At 48.3% G+C, this 13157-nt stretch overlaps 7 protein-coding genes across 7 annotated transcripts; 6 read left to right on the forward strand and 1 right to left on the reverse strand.

Annotated features, from left to right (window-relative positions):
- Positions 1-815: 815 nt before the first annotated feature.
- On the forward strand, positions 816-2481 carry Pdw03_2652 (Succinic semialdehyde dehydrogenase; the record flags this gene model as incomplete). The annotated part of the gene is made up of 4 exons (XM_014674984.1): positions 816-836; positions 889-976; positions 1043-2312; positions 2364-2481. The coding sequence occupies 4 exons, from the start codon at positions 816-818 to the stop codon at positions 2479-2481; spliced, it is 1497 nt and encodes a 498-aa protein (XP_014530470.1).
- Positions 2482-2871: 390 nt separating this feature from the next.
- On the forward strand, positions 2872-3453 carry Pdw03_2653 (Complex 1 LYR protein; the record flags this gene model as incomplete). Its single annotated transcript, XM_066100252.1, has 5 exons — positions 2872-2955; positions 3009-3066; positions 3123-3205; positions 3285-3308; positions 3394-3453. The coding sequence occupies 5 exons, from the start codon at positions 2872-2874 to the stop codon at positions 3451-3453; spliced, it is 309 nt and encodes a 102-aa protein (XP_065955652.1).
- A 955-nt stretch (positions 3454-4408) lies between these two features.
- Pdw03_2654 (Basic-leucine zipper (bZIP) transcription factor) lies at positions 4409-4951 on the forward strand (the record flags this gene model as incomplete). The annotated part of the gene is made up of 1 exon (XM_014674982.1): positions 4409-4951. The coding sequence occupies one exon, from the start codon at positions 4409-4411 to the stop codon at positions 4949-4951; it is 543 nt and encodes a 180-aa protein (XP_014530468.1).
- Positions 4952-5570: 619 nt separating this feature from the next.
- Pdw03_2655 (MAP kinase, conserved site) lies at positions 5571-7180 on the forward strand (the record flags this gene model as incomplete). The annotated part of the gene is made up of 9 exons (XM_066100253.1): positions 5571-5668; positions 5730-5777; positions 5839-5968; positions 6018-6061; positions 6111-6210; positions 6276-6632; positions 6711-6789; positions 6840-7023; positions 7081-7180. The coding sequence occupies 9 exons, from the start codon at positions 5571-5573 to the stop codon at positions 7178-7180; spliced, it is 1140 nt and encodes a 379-aa protein (XP_065955653.1).
- Positions 7181-8276: 1096 nt separating this feature from the next.
- Pdw03_2656 (Altered inheritance of mitochondria protein 31, mitochondrial) lies at positions 8277-9013 on the reverse strand (the record flags this gene model as incomplete). The annotated part of the gene is made up of 3 exons (XM_014674980.1): positions 8277-8701; positions 8798-8868; positions 8970-9013. The coding sequence occupies 3 exons, from the start codon at positions 9011-9013 to the stop codon at positions 8277-8279; spliced, it is 540 nt and encodes a 179-aa protein (XP_014530466.1).
- A 795-nt stretch (positions 9014-9808) lies between these two features.
- On the forward strand, positions 9809-11632 carry Pdw03_2657 (Threonine dehydratase, biosynthetic; the record flags this gene model as incomplete). The annotated part of the gene is made up of 3 exons (XM_014674979.1): positions 9809-9988; positions 10052-10268; positions 10332-11632. 3 exons carry the CDS (start codon positions 9809-9811, stop codon positions 11630-11632), a joined length of 1698 nt encoding a protein of 565 aa, XP_014530465.1.
- A 625-nt stretch (positions 11633-12257) lies between these two features.
- Pdw03_2658 (Ribosomal protein L36) lies at positions 12258-12736 on the forward strand (the record flags this gene model as incomplete). Its single annotated transcript, XM_014674978.1, has 3 exons — positions 12258-12506; positions 12581-12615; positions 12697-12736. The coding sequence occupies 3 exons, from the start codon at positions 12258-12260 to the stop codon at positions 12734-12736; spliced, it is 324 nt and encodes a 107-aa protein (XP_014530464.1).
- Positions 12737-13157: the final 421 nt, after the last annotated feature.

The following is a 13157-nucleotide window of genomic DNA, read 5'->3' on the forward strand; positions in this document are numbered from 1 at the left end:
TTTTTGCGTTTCTTTTCATTTTTACCAAAATTCCCCTCCTGCCCTTCAAGGGTGTCTGGTGATTTTATGGAGAACAGACGGTGGATGAGGTCTTGGTAATACTAATACACTATCTCAAGGCCCGAGGACAAAGGTCGGCTGTTATTGGTGTTCAATCCCGTGCTCGCTCAAAGCCGTCATTCCTATTGGTGGAAAGAACCGAATGTGATAACGTTGTTTTCGGAATTACTTAAATTACCAGATCTATGAAACGGAGCTTGTTCTCCAGAACGAGATTTCCTCGATCCCAGTTGGTTTTTCCTCAATCGAACTGGAGAAAAGACACCAACGAATTCACTAAAACACAGTTACAAAAATTGGACACCAACATTGTAAAATCCGGGTTGATGTATAGCCCTGGGGGTGAAGTGCAGATGACATCAACTCCGCAGATCCCCGCTTTAAGCATGGAGCTTCCCTTTTGAACTCGAAGATTACCAGAATCACATTCTTAGCATTCCCATTACACACATCTTCAGTTCTTCTCGGACACAGAGAGCAATCACCATTGAGTCCCCAATTCGAGACACCGACACCCCACTAGAACTGCACGAACTGCTTCCTTTAAAGACATCTCCAACTCCCCCAACCTCCTACCCCCCGCACTGTTGACAAAACTTTCTCCATCTTCCCCTTGTCCCTCCCTCCAGGGCTTCTCCTCGCCTTGAATCATAATGGACCGCATCATCCGCCCTGTCACCCGCCAATTATTGAGACCCCGCCCGAGATATCCTTTTTCGATTCCCCCGACAGCCCACGCACAGAGATTATACAGCATGAAACACAGCGCGCCGCAGGTAAGATCCGCATTCACTTTCAATTTCGGAGGTTATCCTGATCTGGTAGTAGTTGAAAGACCAGTCGCTATTCATTGAGAAGGCGTACATTAATGGCGAGTGGGTCGATGCAAAGTCCGGCGAGACTTTCGAAGTCTACGGTGCGTATCAAATTGGAAGTTTGGAATCAGAAGCAACGCTAATTTTTTTTTTTTCGTCTCATTCAGACCCGGCCACTGGCAAATTGATCGGAACATGCCCCGAGCTCGATACATCCGACGTTGAGAAGGCGATTCAGGCCGCCTCCGAAGCCTTTCCCAAATTTCGCACAACGCTAGGCCGCGAGCGCGCGCGCATGCTGCGTCGGTGGTACGATTTAATGGTGGAAAACGCGGACGATCTAGCTAAGCTGATTACATGGGAGAACGGAAAGCCCCTTGCTGATGCGAAGGGTGAGGTCAACTACGCCGCCAGCTTCTTCGAGTGGTTCAGCGAGGAGGCACCCCGCACATACGGCGACACAATCCCCGCCTCTGTGCCCGGAAATCGAGTTATTACTGTTAAACAGCCTGTTGGTGTGTGCGGTTTGATTACGCCATGGAACTTCCCCGCGGCGATGATTACGCGGAAGATTGGCCCTGCCTTGGCGGCGGGCTGCACAGTCGTGGCCAAATCTCCCCAGGAGACGCCATTCACAGCCAACGCGATCGCTGAGCTTGCGCATCGGGCTGGAATCCCCAAGGGCGTTGTCAATTTTGTCACCTCCTCGAAGAACACCCCTGCAGTGGGCGAGCTCATTACCACCCACCCCGAGGTGCGCAAGGTGTCATTCACCGGCTCGACCAATGTCGGCCGCATCCTTGGAAAGCAGTCTGCCACGACAATCAAGAAGGTCTCCTGGGAGCTCGGCGGTAATGCGCCATTCATCGTTTTCGATGACGTCGAGGACCTCGACGCTGCCGTGATGGGTGCCATCAACTCCAAATTCCGCAGCTCTGGCCAGACCTGCGTTTGCGCCAATCGCATCTACGTCCAGGAGGGCGTGTATGAGGAATTTGCCAAACGCTTTGTCGAGAAGGTCAAGGACTTCAAGCTCGGTGGTGGTTTCGAGGACGGCATCACCCACGGACCTGTCATTCATGAGCGTGCTGCCAACAAGGCTCATGAACATGTGCAGGATGCTACTTCCAGGGGCGCTAAGATTGTTGTTGGTGGGCAGAGGGCTACCGCGCTCGGACCTAACTTCTACCACCCCACCGTTCTTACCGGCATGACTAAAGACATGCTTCTCGCTTCCGAGGAGACTTTTGGCCCCGTGGCTGGTCTTTTCCCCTTCAAAACCGAAAAGGAGGTTGTTGACCTGGCTAACCATGCGGAGGTCGGTTTAGCTGGTTACTTCTTCAGTGGTAATGTCCACCGCATTTTCCGTGTTGCTGAGGCCCTGGAGGTCGGAATGGTTGGTGTCAACACTGGGTTGATTAGTGATGTTGCCTCTCCGTCAGTATATTTCTCCCGGCCTTTGAACTCCAAACTCTAACCTTTCTATAGATTCGGTGGTGTCAAGCAGAGTGGCTTCGGCCGTGAGGGCAGCAAGTACGGTATTGAGGAGTTCATGACTATCAAGAGTATAACTTTCGGTGGCATGAGTAATCCTCTGCAGGGGTAAAAAACTAAAAACAAGAATAATCTGGTTGTAACCTACATGTGATCACGACAAGGCAAAACTCTACCTCGCATTTGGTTGAACATTTTTCCTTCATATGCCCTCCATGCCCGTTGTTGAATATCGCGGTTAAAGATAATTACCTGGTGTAGATTAGATTGTATACCCTTTTCAAAAGAAGCCAGGCAGTCCTCTGTTCACCCTTGGTTTGTCACTTGTAGCATGCCGATCACCTGACCGTGAAGACAACACCGGCAGAAATATACACTGCCTCACCGCCCTCTGTATCCCTTCTCCTACAAGCTAATCGGCATCTCTATCATCACTATGAAAAACTTTATGGCCCGTGCAATCTTTTGATTGATACAGAAGGCCATGCTCTGATCTGGTCCAATGCGCCCCTCACATCGTTTTCTCGCCGCGATCTCGCGCAGCCAGCCCTCCAAGCTGAAGAAGCCTTCCATCAGTCTAGACCATGTAAGTAACCTAGCAATTTTGACTCGAAGTAAATCCACTAATCGACCGTACAGTTTATCCAAAGACAACGTGTGTTGTCATTATGGCGGGAAATCGTTCGAGCATTAATAAGTCCGCTTACCAGCCTAATTGCTAGGGCCATATATGAGACTAACAGATATGCTCAGAGGTCCCTCCTTCATCAACACGGATGGAGCTGCACAGATATGCACGTGATGAGTTCGAGCGTCATCGTGGAGTATCGGATGTGGTAGGTGGATTTTCTTGATTCGATGGGAAGGTTAAAGTTTGAGAATTACTTGACTGATCTATTTTTTTTGGCTCTGCAGCAACACATAAGATACTTGCTTTCGGTATGAATATCTACAGATTTACTGTCGATTCCGCTCACTTTCGGCCAACGATGCCAATTATTTTGGATTGCTAACGAGTTCAAAGACAGGAAAATCAGAATTTGAAACGATGAGACGCTATCTCGACGAACAGATCGCTGGTTGATCTGGGTTGGTCGGTTTTCATGTAAACATTCTTTTCGGTAGTAAATCAAGTCTTGTTCCAAGAAATGTTGACCAAGAGTGCTTGTTGAAGAAACGGTTGATATTGGAGTGGAGGGATGATCGCCATACTGTGGGTTGCACTGCTTGAATCCGAGTTGGAAGTGTCTTCCTATTGGGTGGTTATTAGAAGCCTATCTAGGAACTTGACCAAAGACTATAGGTTCCGAGTGGGTGGTATGATCTTGCTGGTGCACATCTCTCGGCTTGCCAGATTGGTAAGGCATCTAGGTATTTCTCGGTAACTAGAGAGAGCTTCCCTGTTATTGTCCCCGAGTCTCCATCAAACAGGACTGCCAAGTTTCTCGAGCAAAGTTGTGGGGCTTGATGCAGTTCAAGTCTCTTCTTCTAGATGTTGTGGTTTCCTACTAAGCTGTAGCTCTACGCATAGATGGCCTAGAGAATTAAGTGAGCAATGTTGATTTGATGGAGATGATGATGATACTAGAACTGATTGTTAATTTTAGTTCCATCTTGATAGATATCCACAATCTAGCTACAACATGCATAAAATGTTGCCACCTTTTCCCCACACGCTTCATTGGTGTACTCCAACATCCATGTCTCACAAATTACATGTGGACTTGAGGAATCCAAATCCATCGACGATTACGGAGTAGTGAAACCGGAAACGGCCAGGTTGCAACTGTTTCGAAGCTTTGCTTTTTAGTTCAAATCCTGTCTAAATCCTGGACATGGCACGTCATCGATATCGGTCCAGACCTTTTGAATTTTTTTTTCTTGCCAGAGTCTACCAAGGGTTGTTTTATATCAAGTCGGATCTCCCCATGCCCAAGAATCCCCCTAACACTCATTCGATTTTTCCAAGTTACTCTATATTACTTCCTGATCGCCTCCGATAACTCTACAATTGGTAGCGGGACTTGAAAATAAAAAAGATGAAATCGGTACCACCCACCTCACCCTCCCAACCTGTCAGCCCCGGGCGGGCAAGGCATCTCGAACGAAACCGCGTCGCCGCCAACAAATGCCGCGAAAGAAAGAAGAGAGAACATAAGCAAATTGAACGTCGTCTTACGGACGAAACCGAAAAGAAAGATATTCTCCTCGCACAATTGAGTTGTCTCAAAGAAGAAGTGTGGGATTTAAAAAACCTCATCTTCCAGCACGCCGAGTGCCAAGATCATCAAATCAACCACCAACTCGCCAGGATGACCCAGACCGTCCTGCAAAGTCCTTCCAACCAGAATCCCAATCCCAACCTTCCCATAGGGTCATCGCCCACATTCTCGACGAGTACGTGGTCCGATGAGTCAGTCGCAGATGGTGCAGGTGCCAACCCCATTGGATCGGGCGATTTCAATCACGACTGGTCAATGTTGCCTGCAATCACGAACGACTTTACCCCTTACGAGCCTAATAGTGGGGTTACCGATTCGATGTTTGAAAATTTTATCAATGCGGACAACGGGTATAATTAAAGACTAAACTTGCCTTTGGGAACGCTGTTCTGTTTTAGCGTTGGGCGTCAACTTTTATGTACATTAATATCTCAGGACCGCGAGCGCTGGAGCTCGGAGGAACCTTAACTAAAACTCCTGTTGGTAACCGTTCATACGGATCAACGAATCAACGAAACTACGAATCTACCTGTGACATGGATTTTTTATTTCACATTCCACAAAAGTCGGACCCTCGGCAAGGATACTCCCATGACGCTGAGGCGCATGCCACCATTGTGACAGTTCGTGCAGAAGCCTCGAAAGCACTAGGATCCCCGATCTGGATCGAACCACCATCATTCCACATTTCGGATCACACAGGGTGGATAGGCATGAAGATCCACATCAGCAAATGGAATATGTAAGATTCTTCTCTGGATGTGCTGGAGAGATGTGGGGAGATCCACACAGCCGCTGATGTCACTACCCGACTCTGACGGCATCGAACTGTTGTATATAATCTTTTCTATGGATTCCTCCTTTTTTTTTTAATCCTACGATTCAGATCATTCTTATTATGACTTGGTTCTATGTCCATCTCACTGATCACTGATCCTTGTATTCTAGCAACTTATTATTTACTCCTAAATTATCTCCGATGATGCCCACGGACTTACCCACGCCATCCTATGGGGAGCAAATGGCAACCTTCTCCCGGAAATCAGTAATGGGCACAATTTTCGAGACAACTGAACGGTTAGAACAACCAAAGCCAGTAATTTCCTACCTCTTCTATGCTGAGATTGTATGAAATCAGTTATACGGAATGGAAGCCTATTGGACTTGGAGTATCCGGGCTTGTCTGGTACTGTGTTCCTCCCTCGGAGCAGACTCACAACCACTTGAAGCTAACTTTTTCAACATAGTTCTGCAAAGGACCAACTCGCCCATCAGACTGTGGCCGTGAAGAAACTCGCGGAACCTTTCAAAACACCGGCTATTGCAAGACATATGTTCCGAGAAATTAAATTATTACGACAGTTACGACATGAAAATGTGAGGATCTAGAAACCGAGCGTGAAGCACCTGCCTAATGATCCGCCAGATCATCAACATGACGGACATTTTCATTTCTCCCTCGGAAGACATGTATGGAGACTCCTTGCTCTCCGCACATGGAAAGGACTGACAACTCTAGATACATCGTGACCGAACTTATGGCAACAGATCTTAATACAATTTTGACGGCGAAAACGGTCGAAGACCAATTTGCTCAATACTTCATGTACCAAATCATGGTTGGTGCCATCTATACCAACACCGACCGCAGCAAGCACGATATTCTGACCATCCACAATTCCAGCGTGGCCTGAAATACCTCCATTCAGCCGGTGTCATCCACCGAGATCTCAAGCCAAGCAATATTCTGGTTAATGAGAACTGCGACCTGAAAATATGTGATTTTGGCCTGGCCCGAATCCAAGAAACACACATGACCGGCTATGTCTCGACGAGGTACTACCGCGCCCCGGAGATTATGCTTACATGGAGAAAGTATGACGAGAAAGTTGATATGTGGAGTGCCGGGTGTATCTTCGCTGAACTGCTTTTGGGCGAGCCGTTGTTTCCCGGAACGAACCATATCAACCAGTTTTGTGTTATCACCGATCTCCTTGGTAACCCCCCGGAGGAAGTCGTCAACAATATTACAAGTGAAAATGTGAGTGAGAGGACTGTCCGTCTGAAAGTAGAAACACTTCATCCAGAGAGGTTTGCTGATTGCATCAATTTCCTGCAGACATTGAATTTTGTCAATTCGCTCCCGAGGCGAGACCGTAAGCCAATATCACAGCTCATTCCCAAGGCGAACGCAGATGGTGCGTTTCAAGCTATCCTTTAACACAGTAATATATACTAACCAATTCAGCGGCGGCGTTGATCGACAAACTGCTTCAATTCGACCCCTTAGTGCGAATGTCCGCAACGGAAGCCCTCGCGTCCCCGTATCTCGCACCATACCACGATCCCCATGACGAACCAGTCGCCGCAGAAACATTCGACTGGGCATTCCTTGAGGCAAATCTCCCAGCTGATATCTGGAAGACCATCATGTAAGTCCTGAATGCAGCATAAGCCAGTATATCATATATCCTGCTGAATGGTTTTAGGTACAGCGAGGTTCTGGCATTCCACGCCGAAACGAATCAAAGTGGCCAGAGTGGACCGATGAAAGCAATACACCAGGTGGATGGAATGGAAATCGATTGACCGGTCTCCTTTCTCTCGGGTCTCTTAGGTTGTTTGATTTTCGTTGAAGCCTCCCGTTGAAGAAGTATTTAAATGCTAGAGTACACACACATGATTCACGACATCTATTTAAATTCGGCAAGATTTCTTTTGACGATCCTTTTGAATGCAGACACACCGTCGAGATGAAATGAAGGAAGCAGAGCAAGACTAGATCATTGCACTAACATTAGAACGAAACACGTCAAGACCATTTCTGGTCTCGCTTTAGCTTAGGAAACCGAATCGCGTGCGTATCATGGCTTACAAGTTGTGCAAGCTTCATTGGTACATGCACATATCCTCAGAATATGGATACCCCAACTAGACTGCAGCATCGGCAAAAGCACCAGCACCGGTTCGCTCTTGCTCCACACGTGATGGCATTGCGACTGGGGGACGAATGTGCATTGGGGAAGATTTGCAAGATTTCCGTTGAATGAAAGGCGGAGGCTTTGAGCTGCGACTGAAAAGTTTGACCCAGGGTCATTCTGAGAGACCTTGGGGATATCCAAACTAGGGGGTTAGTGTCGAGTAGCTCATCTTCCCCGCCTCTGGATCATCTCCTCCCACCATGCGCCTGACCATCTTAGTCTCCGAAGATATAAGGCACATCCATCCTGTAGTCTCCTGTATCCTTGGGACTTCACGAGTGTCATTTCAAAAGCACACTCAATGATATGCCCTGGGCATCACAGAGTTGCCGCTAGCCTTGTCGATCTCACATGAAAGCCTCCACCAAGCAAAAGATTTCGGCCAAGCTGACCCAAAATCAACGTGCTGCTTTTTCGGGAACATTCGAGCCTGCCAAGAACGTAGTTTACCTTGTTTCGCTAGTGCCGTGCTTTTTGCCATCGGGTCAGTTCGACCTCGGCACGACGATCGTCGGACTTTCCGCAGAAAACACAAGCCCAGAGACGCCCACCCGATGAACTGACCGTGCTTCTATCACCCATGCTTACACACTCTAGAACATCACAAATCATCAGTTGAAAATCAAAAATACGATTGGAGAAGCTCGATGAATATGTACAGTAAAGAAAAAAAAAATGAGATTTTTTTTACAGAGCGCACATCATTAATTCCGTGAAATGAGAGCTCTCACAGCATCCATAATCCCAATAGACTTCTCGTCGGCAGGCTCGATCGATGACCGCGCCGCTTCAGGCTCATTGCGCGGCGCCGGTTTATTTCCGACCTCCTTAGCCGCAGCCTCAATAGAAGCATGACGCTCTCTCCACTCGCGATCCTCCTTATCACGGATCTCCAACTCGCGCAACCACGCATCACGCTTTTCTTGCTTCTTCCGAAGTTCCACGGCCTGTTCGAATTCCCGGCGCTGTTGCCGCTCCGTCTTGAAGTACATTCCACCGGCGACTAGGGCGACTAGTGTGAAGGCTTGTGCGTAGATACGGGCTCGGAACATTCGGTTCATTTCAACCGAATCGCCGGATTTCATCGACCGGTAGGCACGGTAGAGGGCATAGCATGTTGCGGCGCATCCTGTGGTGGTAAGTCTTAGTTTTTTTTTTCCTTCTTTAAGTTGGGAAGGAAACCCGAGGAACTAGGCAAGGGCTTCGACGATAAAAGATGTCGTACCGAGTGGAACGAGCGGCTCTTCCTTGAGCCGTCGTGTGAATTTTTGAACGCCGGTCTCTTCTGTAAATTGACTGTTGGAGGCCGAGTGTTAGCAGATGAGCTTGTCCCTCGCTTTCTCTGCGGTGTTGTCGGGTGTCGTTTGCAAGACACGCGGATAAAAAGTGATACATACGGGTTTCCATCGTCAAAAGACGAAGGCACGGGATCCCGGTTCATCGTGAAGTTGATCGTAGTCGGGTGTGTTGCCGGTGGCCGTGTGGAGTCCAATTGCGTCCACGGGATGCGGAGTTTTCGAGTCGGAAGATTCGGTCGAAGCTAAAAAATGGGGTAGTATGTGGAGACGATTTAATAGGGCGTGGAATTGTAGGTTTTGGTGTTGGAATAGAGTGTTCAAGATAGATGCTGGGGCGCACAGGGTCAAGCTGTGGTATGACGACAAGTTTTCAAACACGTCGGGTTATGTAACTACCCAACCCTCCCAAGGCCCTCAGCATCTACCGCGTCTTTACAACGCTACAAAACCATTCGGCTTCCTATTTTGCTTGAATGCCTCTGTTCACATCTGATCGCACCATTGTCCTAAAATAAAATAAAATCAAAATCAAAGTAAAACGAAACATAAATACTCTATTCATCTATTATTAGCCCCTCATTGTTGACCGCTATCTACTCCGTACATCATACTATCTTACCTGTAGCTGCACTCCTGCTACCCAACACCCAACGTTCAATTCTTCTATTCAGTCTAAGTGGCACGAAGATTCGCTTTTTTTTTAAAAAAAAAAAACTGCCATTCGTCTTGATCCTACACACTTTATTTCATCCCCTCGACACTCCCAAATCAAGCTTTATTTAGGGCGAGCACTCAGAGTTGATGACATAAGGCTCTCCGATCATCGGGCTACAAGAAAAAAGAGTCAGAGTTTAGAATTTGCCGACTTGCCAGATTTTCTCTAGCAGCTTAGGGATTGATTATCTCCATCATTTGGCAGAAATCAACCCGAACGAACTATGTCTGACGAGACTACCAGCGGCGTTGCGACGCCCGTCACTCCCAAAATGAGTGGGTTTGCGTTGACTGAGTATACCGCCGCTCCGACGCCGCCCTCTGAACGCGAGCAAAGGGCCCCGGGCTTGCCTCCTAATTGGGGCATCCCTGAGGCTTTCCTACTTCCCAACGGCTACCCAGATGTAATTCAGACTTTGCTATACACTCTGAGATCCTCAAATTCTAACATTGCCTCGCAACTCTAGTATCTCCGGTTGATTTTGACGTCACGGGTTTACGATGTTATTGACGAAAGCCCTCTTACCCATGCTGTCAATCTGAGTGCCCGGCTAAAAAGCCGTGTGCTTCTCAAGCGCGAGGATCTGCTTCCGGTGTTCAGCTTTAAGCTTCGTGGCGCATACAACAAGATGGCTCATTTGAACAATGAGCAGCGCTGGAAGGGCGTTATTGCTTGCTCTGCTGGTGAGTTTAGAGCTGGCTGATAGGAAAAAAAAATGGGGAATGCTTCTTACTCACTCAGTATAGGAAACCACGCTCAAGGTGTGGCTTTTTCTGCCCGCAAGCTGAGAATCCCCGCCACCATCGTCATGCCTTCCGGCACCCCCGCCATCAAACACCTGAATGTTGCTCGCCTGGGAGGAAGTGTGGTTCTTCACGGAATGGACTTTGATGCTGCCAAGGACGAGGCGCACCGATTGGAGAAACTGCATGATCTGACAAACATCCCACCGTTCGACGACCCTTATGTCATTGCTGGCCAAGGTACCATCGGCATGGAGCTTCTGCGCCAGGCAAACTTGGACAAGCTTGAGGCAGTCTTCTGTGCTGTTGGCGGAGGTGGTCTGATTGCCGGCATTGGAGTTTACCTCAAGCGCATCGCACCCCAGGTGAAGGTCATCGGAGTCGAGGCTTACGATGCCAATGCTATGGCTCAGTCCCTCGATACAGGCAACCGAGTTTTCCTCAAGGAGGTCGGCCTCTTTGCAGACGGTGCGGCAGTAAAGTCTGTTGGCGAGGAAACTTGGCGTCTTAGTCGCGAGGTCATCGACGAAGTCATTCAGGTCTCCACCGACGAGACCTGCGCGGCCATCAAGGATGCCTTTGAGGATACCCGGTCCATCGTCGAGCCCGCTGGCGCTCTCGCTCTTGCCGGTCTCAAGAAGTATATTGCTAAGAATCCTAGTTCTGACCCCAATCGTGAACTCATTGCCATTGCCTCTGGTGCCAACATGGACTTCGACCGTTTGCGGTTTGTTGCTGAGCGCGCTGCCCTTGGTGAGAAGAAGGAAGCACTTCTTAGCGTGAAGATCCCCGAGAAGCCCGGTGCGTTTGCCAAACTTGTTGAGACTGTCCTGCCGCACGCTGTGACCGCGTTCAACTATCGCTATGCTCGCGAAGACTCAGCCGATGTGCTGATGGGCATCTCACTATCTGCCTCTACTGGTCGCGAAGACCTAGCCAAGATCATGGGAGAGTTGGAGAAGGGTGGCATGAGCTGCCGAGACTTGAGTGATGATGAACTTGCCAAGCGTCATGTGCGCTTCCTCGTCGGTGGCCGTTGCGAGGTCGCCGATGAGCGCATCTTCATGTTCGAATTCCCCGAGCGTCCAGGCGCTCTTGCCAAGTTCCTCACCACCCTTCGTCCTGAACAGAATATCTCTCTGTTCCACTACCGCAACTATGGTGGTGATGTGGGCAAGGTTCTGGCTGGAATCCAGTGCCCCTCGCCCGAGAAAGAGGACTTGGAGGCTTTCCTTCGGGATCTGGGATATCCGTTCAGTGAGCACACTGACTCTCCCACTTACAAGACATTTTTACGCTCCTAGTAAGGATTTTGTTTTATAGTCGCAAAAGAAGAAAAAAGTGGGTAACGAGAAGTTGCATTGTTCAAAGCTTGTTGTGGTTTAAGCGGTTTTGAGGTCCAGGCCTGTTTTGTCTCTTGTTTGGCGTTTGGTTGATTTTTGATAGACCCTCTGTATCATATTTCCTATAGTCTACTTTTCCGGGTTCTTACTACATACTTTTTACATAGATACAAAAATCCTCAAATTCTGATCATTCATGCACGCAAATCTGTCTTGCGGATCAGGCCTTCATTTCAGCTCAGCAAGTAGATTCTAGCTAGTTTCTCTAAATAATCACCAAAAAGAAGATCGACTTTTCTAGTGAGTCACTTAACAAACGCTCATTTCGCATTGTCTTGCTATTTTTCTGCCGTCTTTATACTTGTCGTGCAAACCCGACCAATCACAGCAGCCAAACGCTTCGGCCGACCGGCGATACAAAAGCTCCGGCTAACATTTGCGATCGCAGCACAAGAGAACCTTTGGAGCCAAACATCACTCTCTTGCCGCACCCCGATACCTCTTGTTTATCATAAGGTGATACTTGAGGCGCAGCCTGCAATTGGTTGTCTTCTGTGGAGATAGTTCAAAATCGAAAACTGCCGCCATGTTCTCCCTCCGCGCCGTCTTCGGCGCTTCCTCCGGGGCTCTCCGCCAATTCCTCCCCTCTGTGACTACCCGGACCGCCTCATTACGGCCTTTCTCGCATTTGATTTACAATAGCTTGACAAGGCTCCGTGGACAAGTTCAGTCCGGCAATGTTGTTGCTGTGGCGAATGGGTCTGCTCGACAGGTGGAGCAGCTTCGGGGAATGAAGACTCGATCTTCTGTTAAGAGACTGTGTGATGGCTGCAAGGTATGATTTAAGACATGGAACACTTTTTGAAATCATCAGAAAATCGTTTTCGATTGGTGCTGACTGTTGGATAGCCCGTTCACCGCAAGGGCCGTGTCTACATCATCTGGTAAGTGGTGATTACCCTGTGCCATTGAAGGCTACACATGAATTCGTTCGGGTTTAACCTTTTTTTTCTTGCTTCTTTTAGCTCGAAAAACCCCAAGCACAAGCAACGGCAGGGGAAATAGAGTCGTTGCTCTTCCGTCATTTTCTCCGACAGCCTATGTCGCTTTATCCTTCCGCGGCAGCCCCTACTCGAACAATCTGAGATTCTTGAAATGTTTCTTCGCAAATAAAAACATGCTCTCGATACCCAAGTCGTCTTTGAATCTCTTGAATACACGAGTCGTTGCGGAAATCGGATCGGCGGCATACTTTTGCATTCTTGTTCCAAAACCAGACAGTGGTTGGAAACCACGGCGCTTGTGTATTTTTCTTGTATATTAGTGTGGCAATCAAGTTTATTGGGTATTCACGTTTCAATTCAACTTTATCATGATCTCCAGTCTTGTTGTCAAGTACGGCCAATTTCTTTGGAAAAATGTGCAGTTTCCTCCAACAAACGGCTTGTCACCATGCTCAAGCCTTCAAACAACAAAGAACTTCGTT

Source organism: Penicillium digitatum, chromosome 1, assembly GCF_016767815.1.
Source record: "Penicillium digitatum chromosome 1, complete sequence".
Classification (NCBI taxonomy): domain Eukaryota; kingdom Fungi; phylum Ascomycota; class Eurotiomycetes; order Eurotiales; family Aspergillaceae; genus Penicillium; species Penicillium digitatum.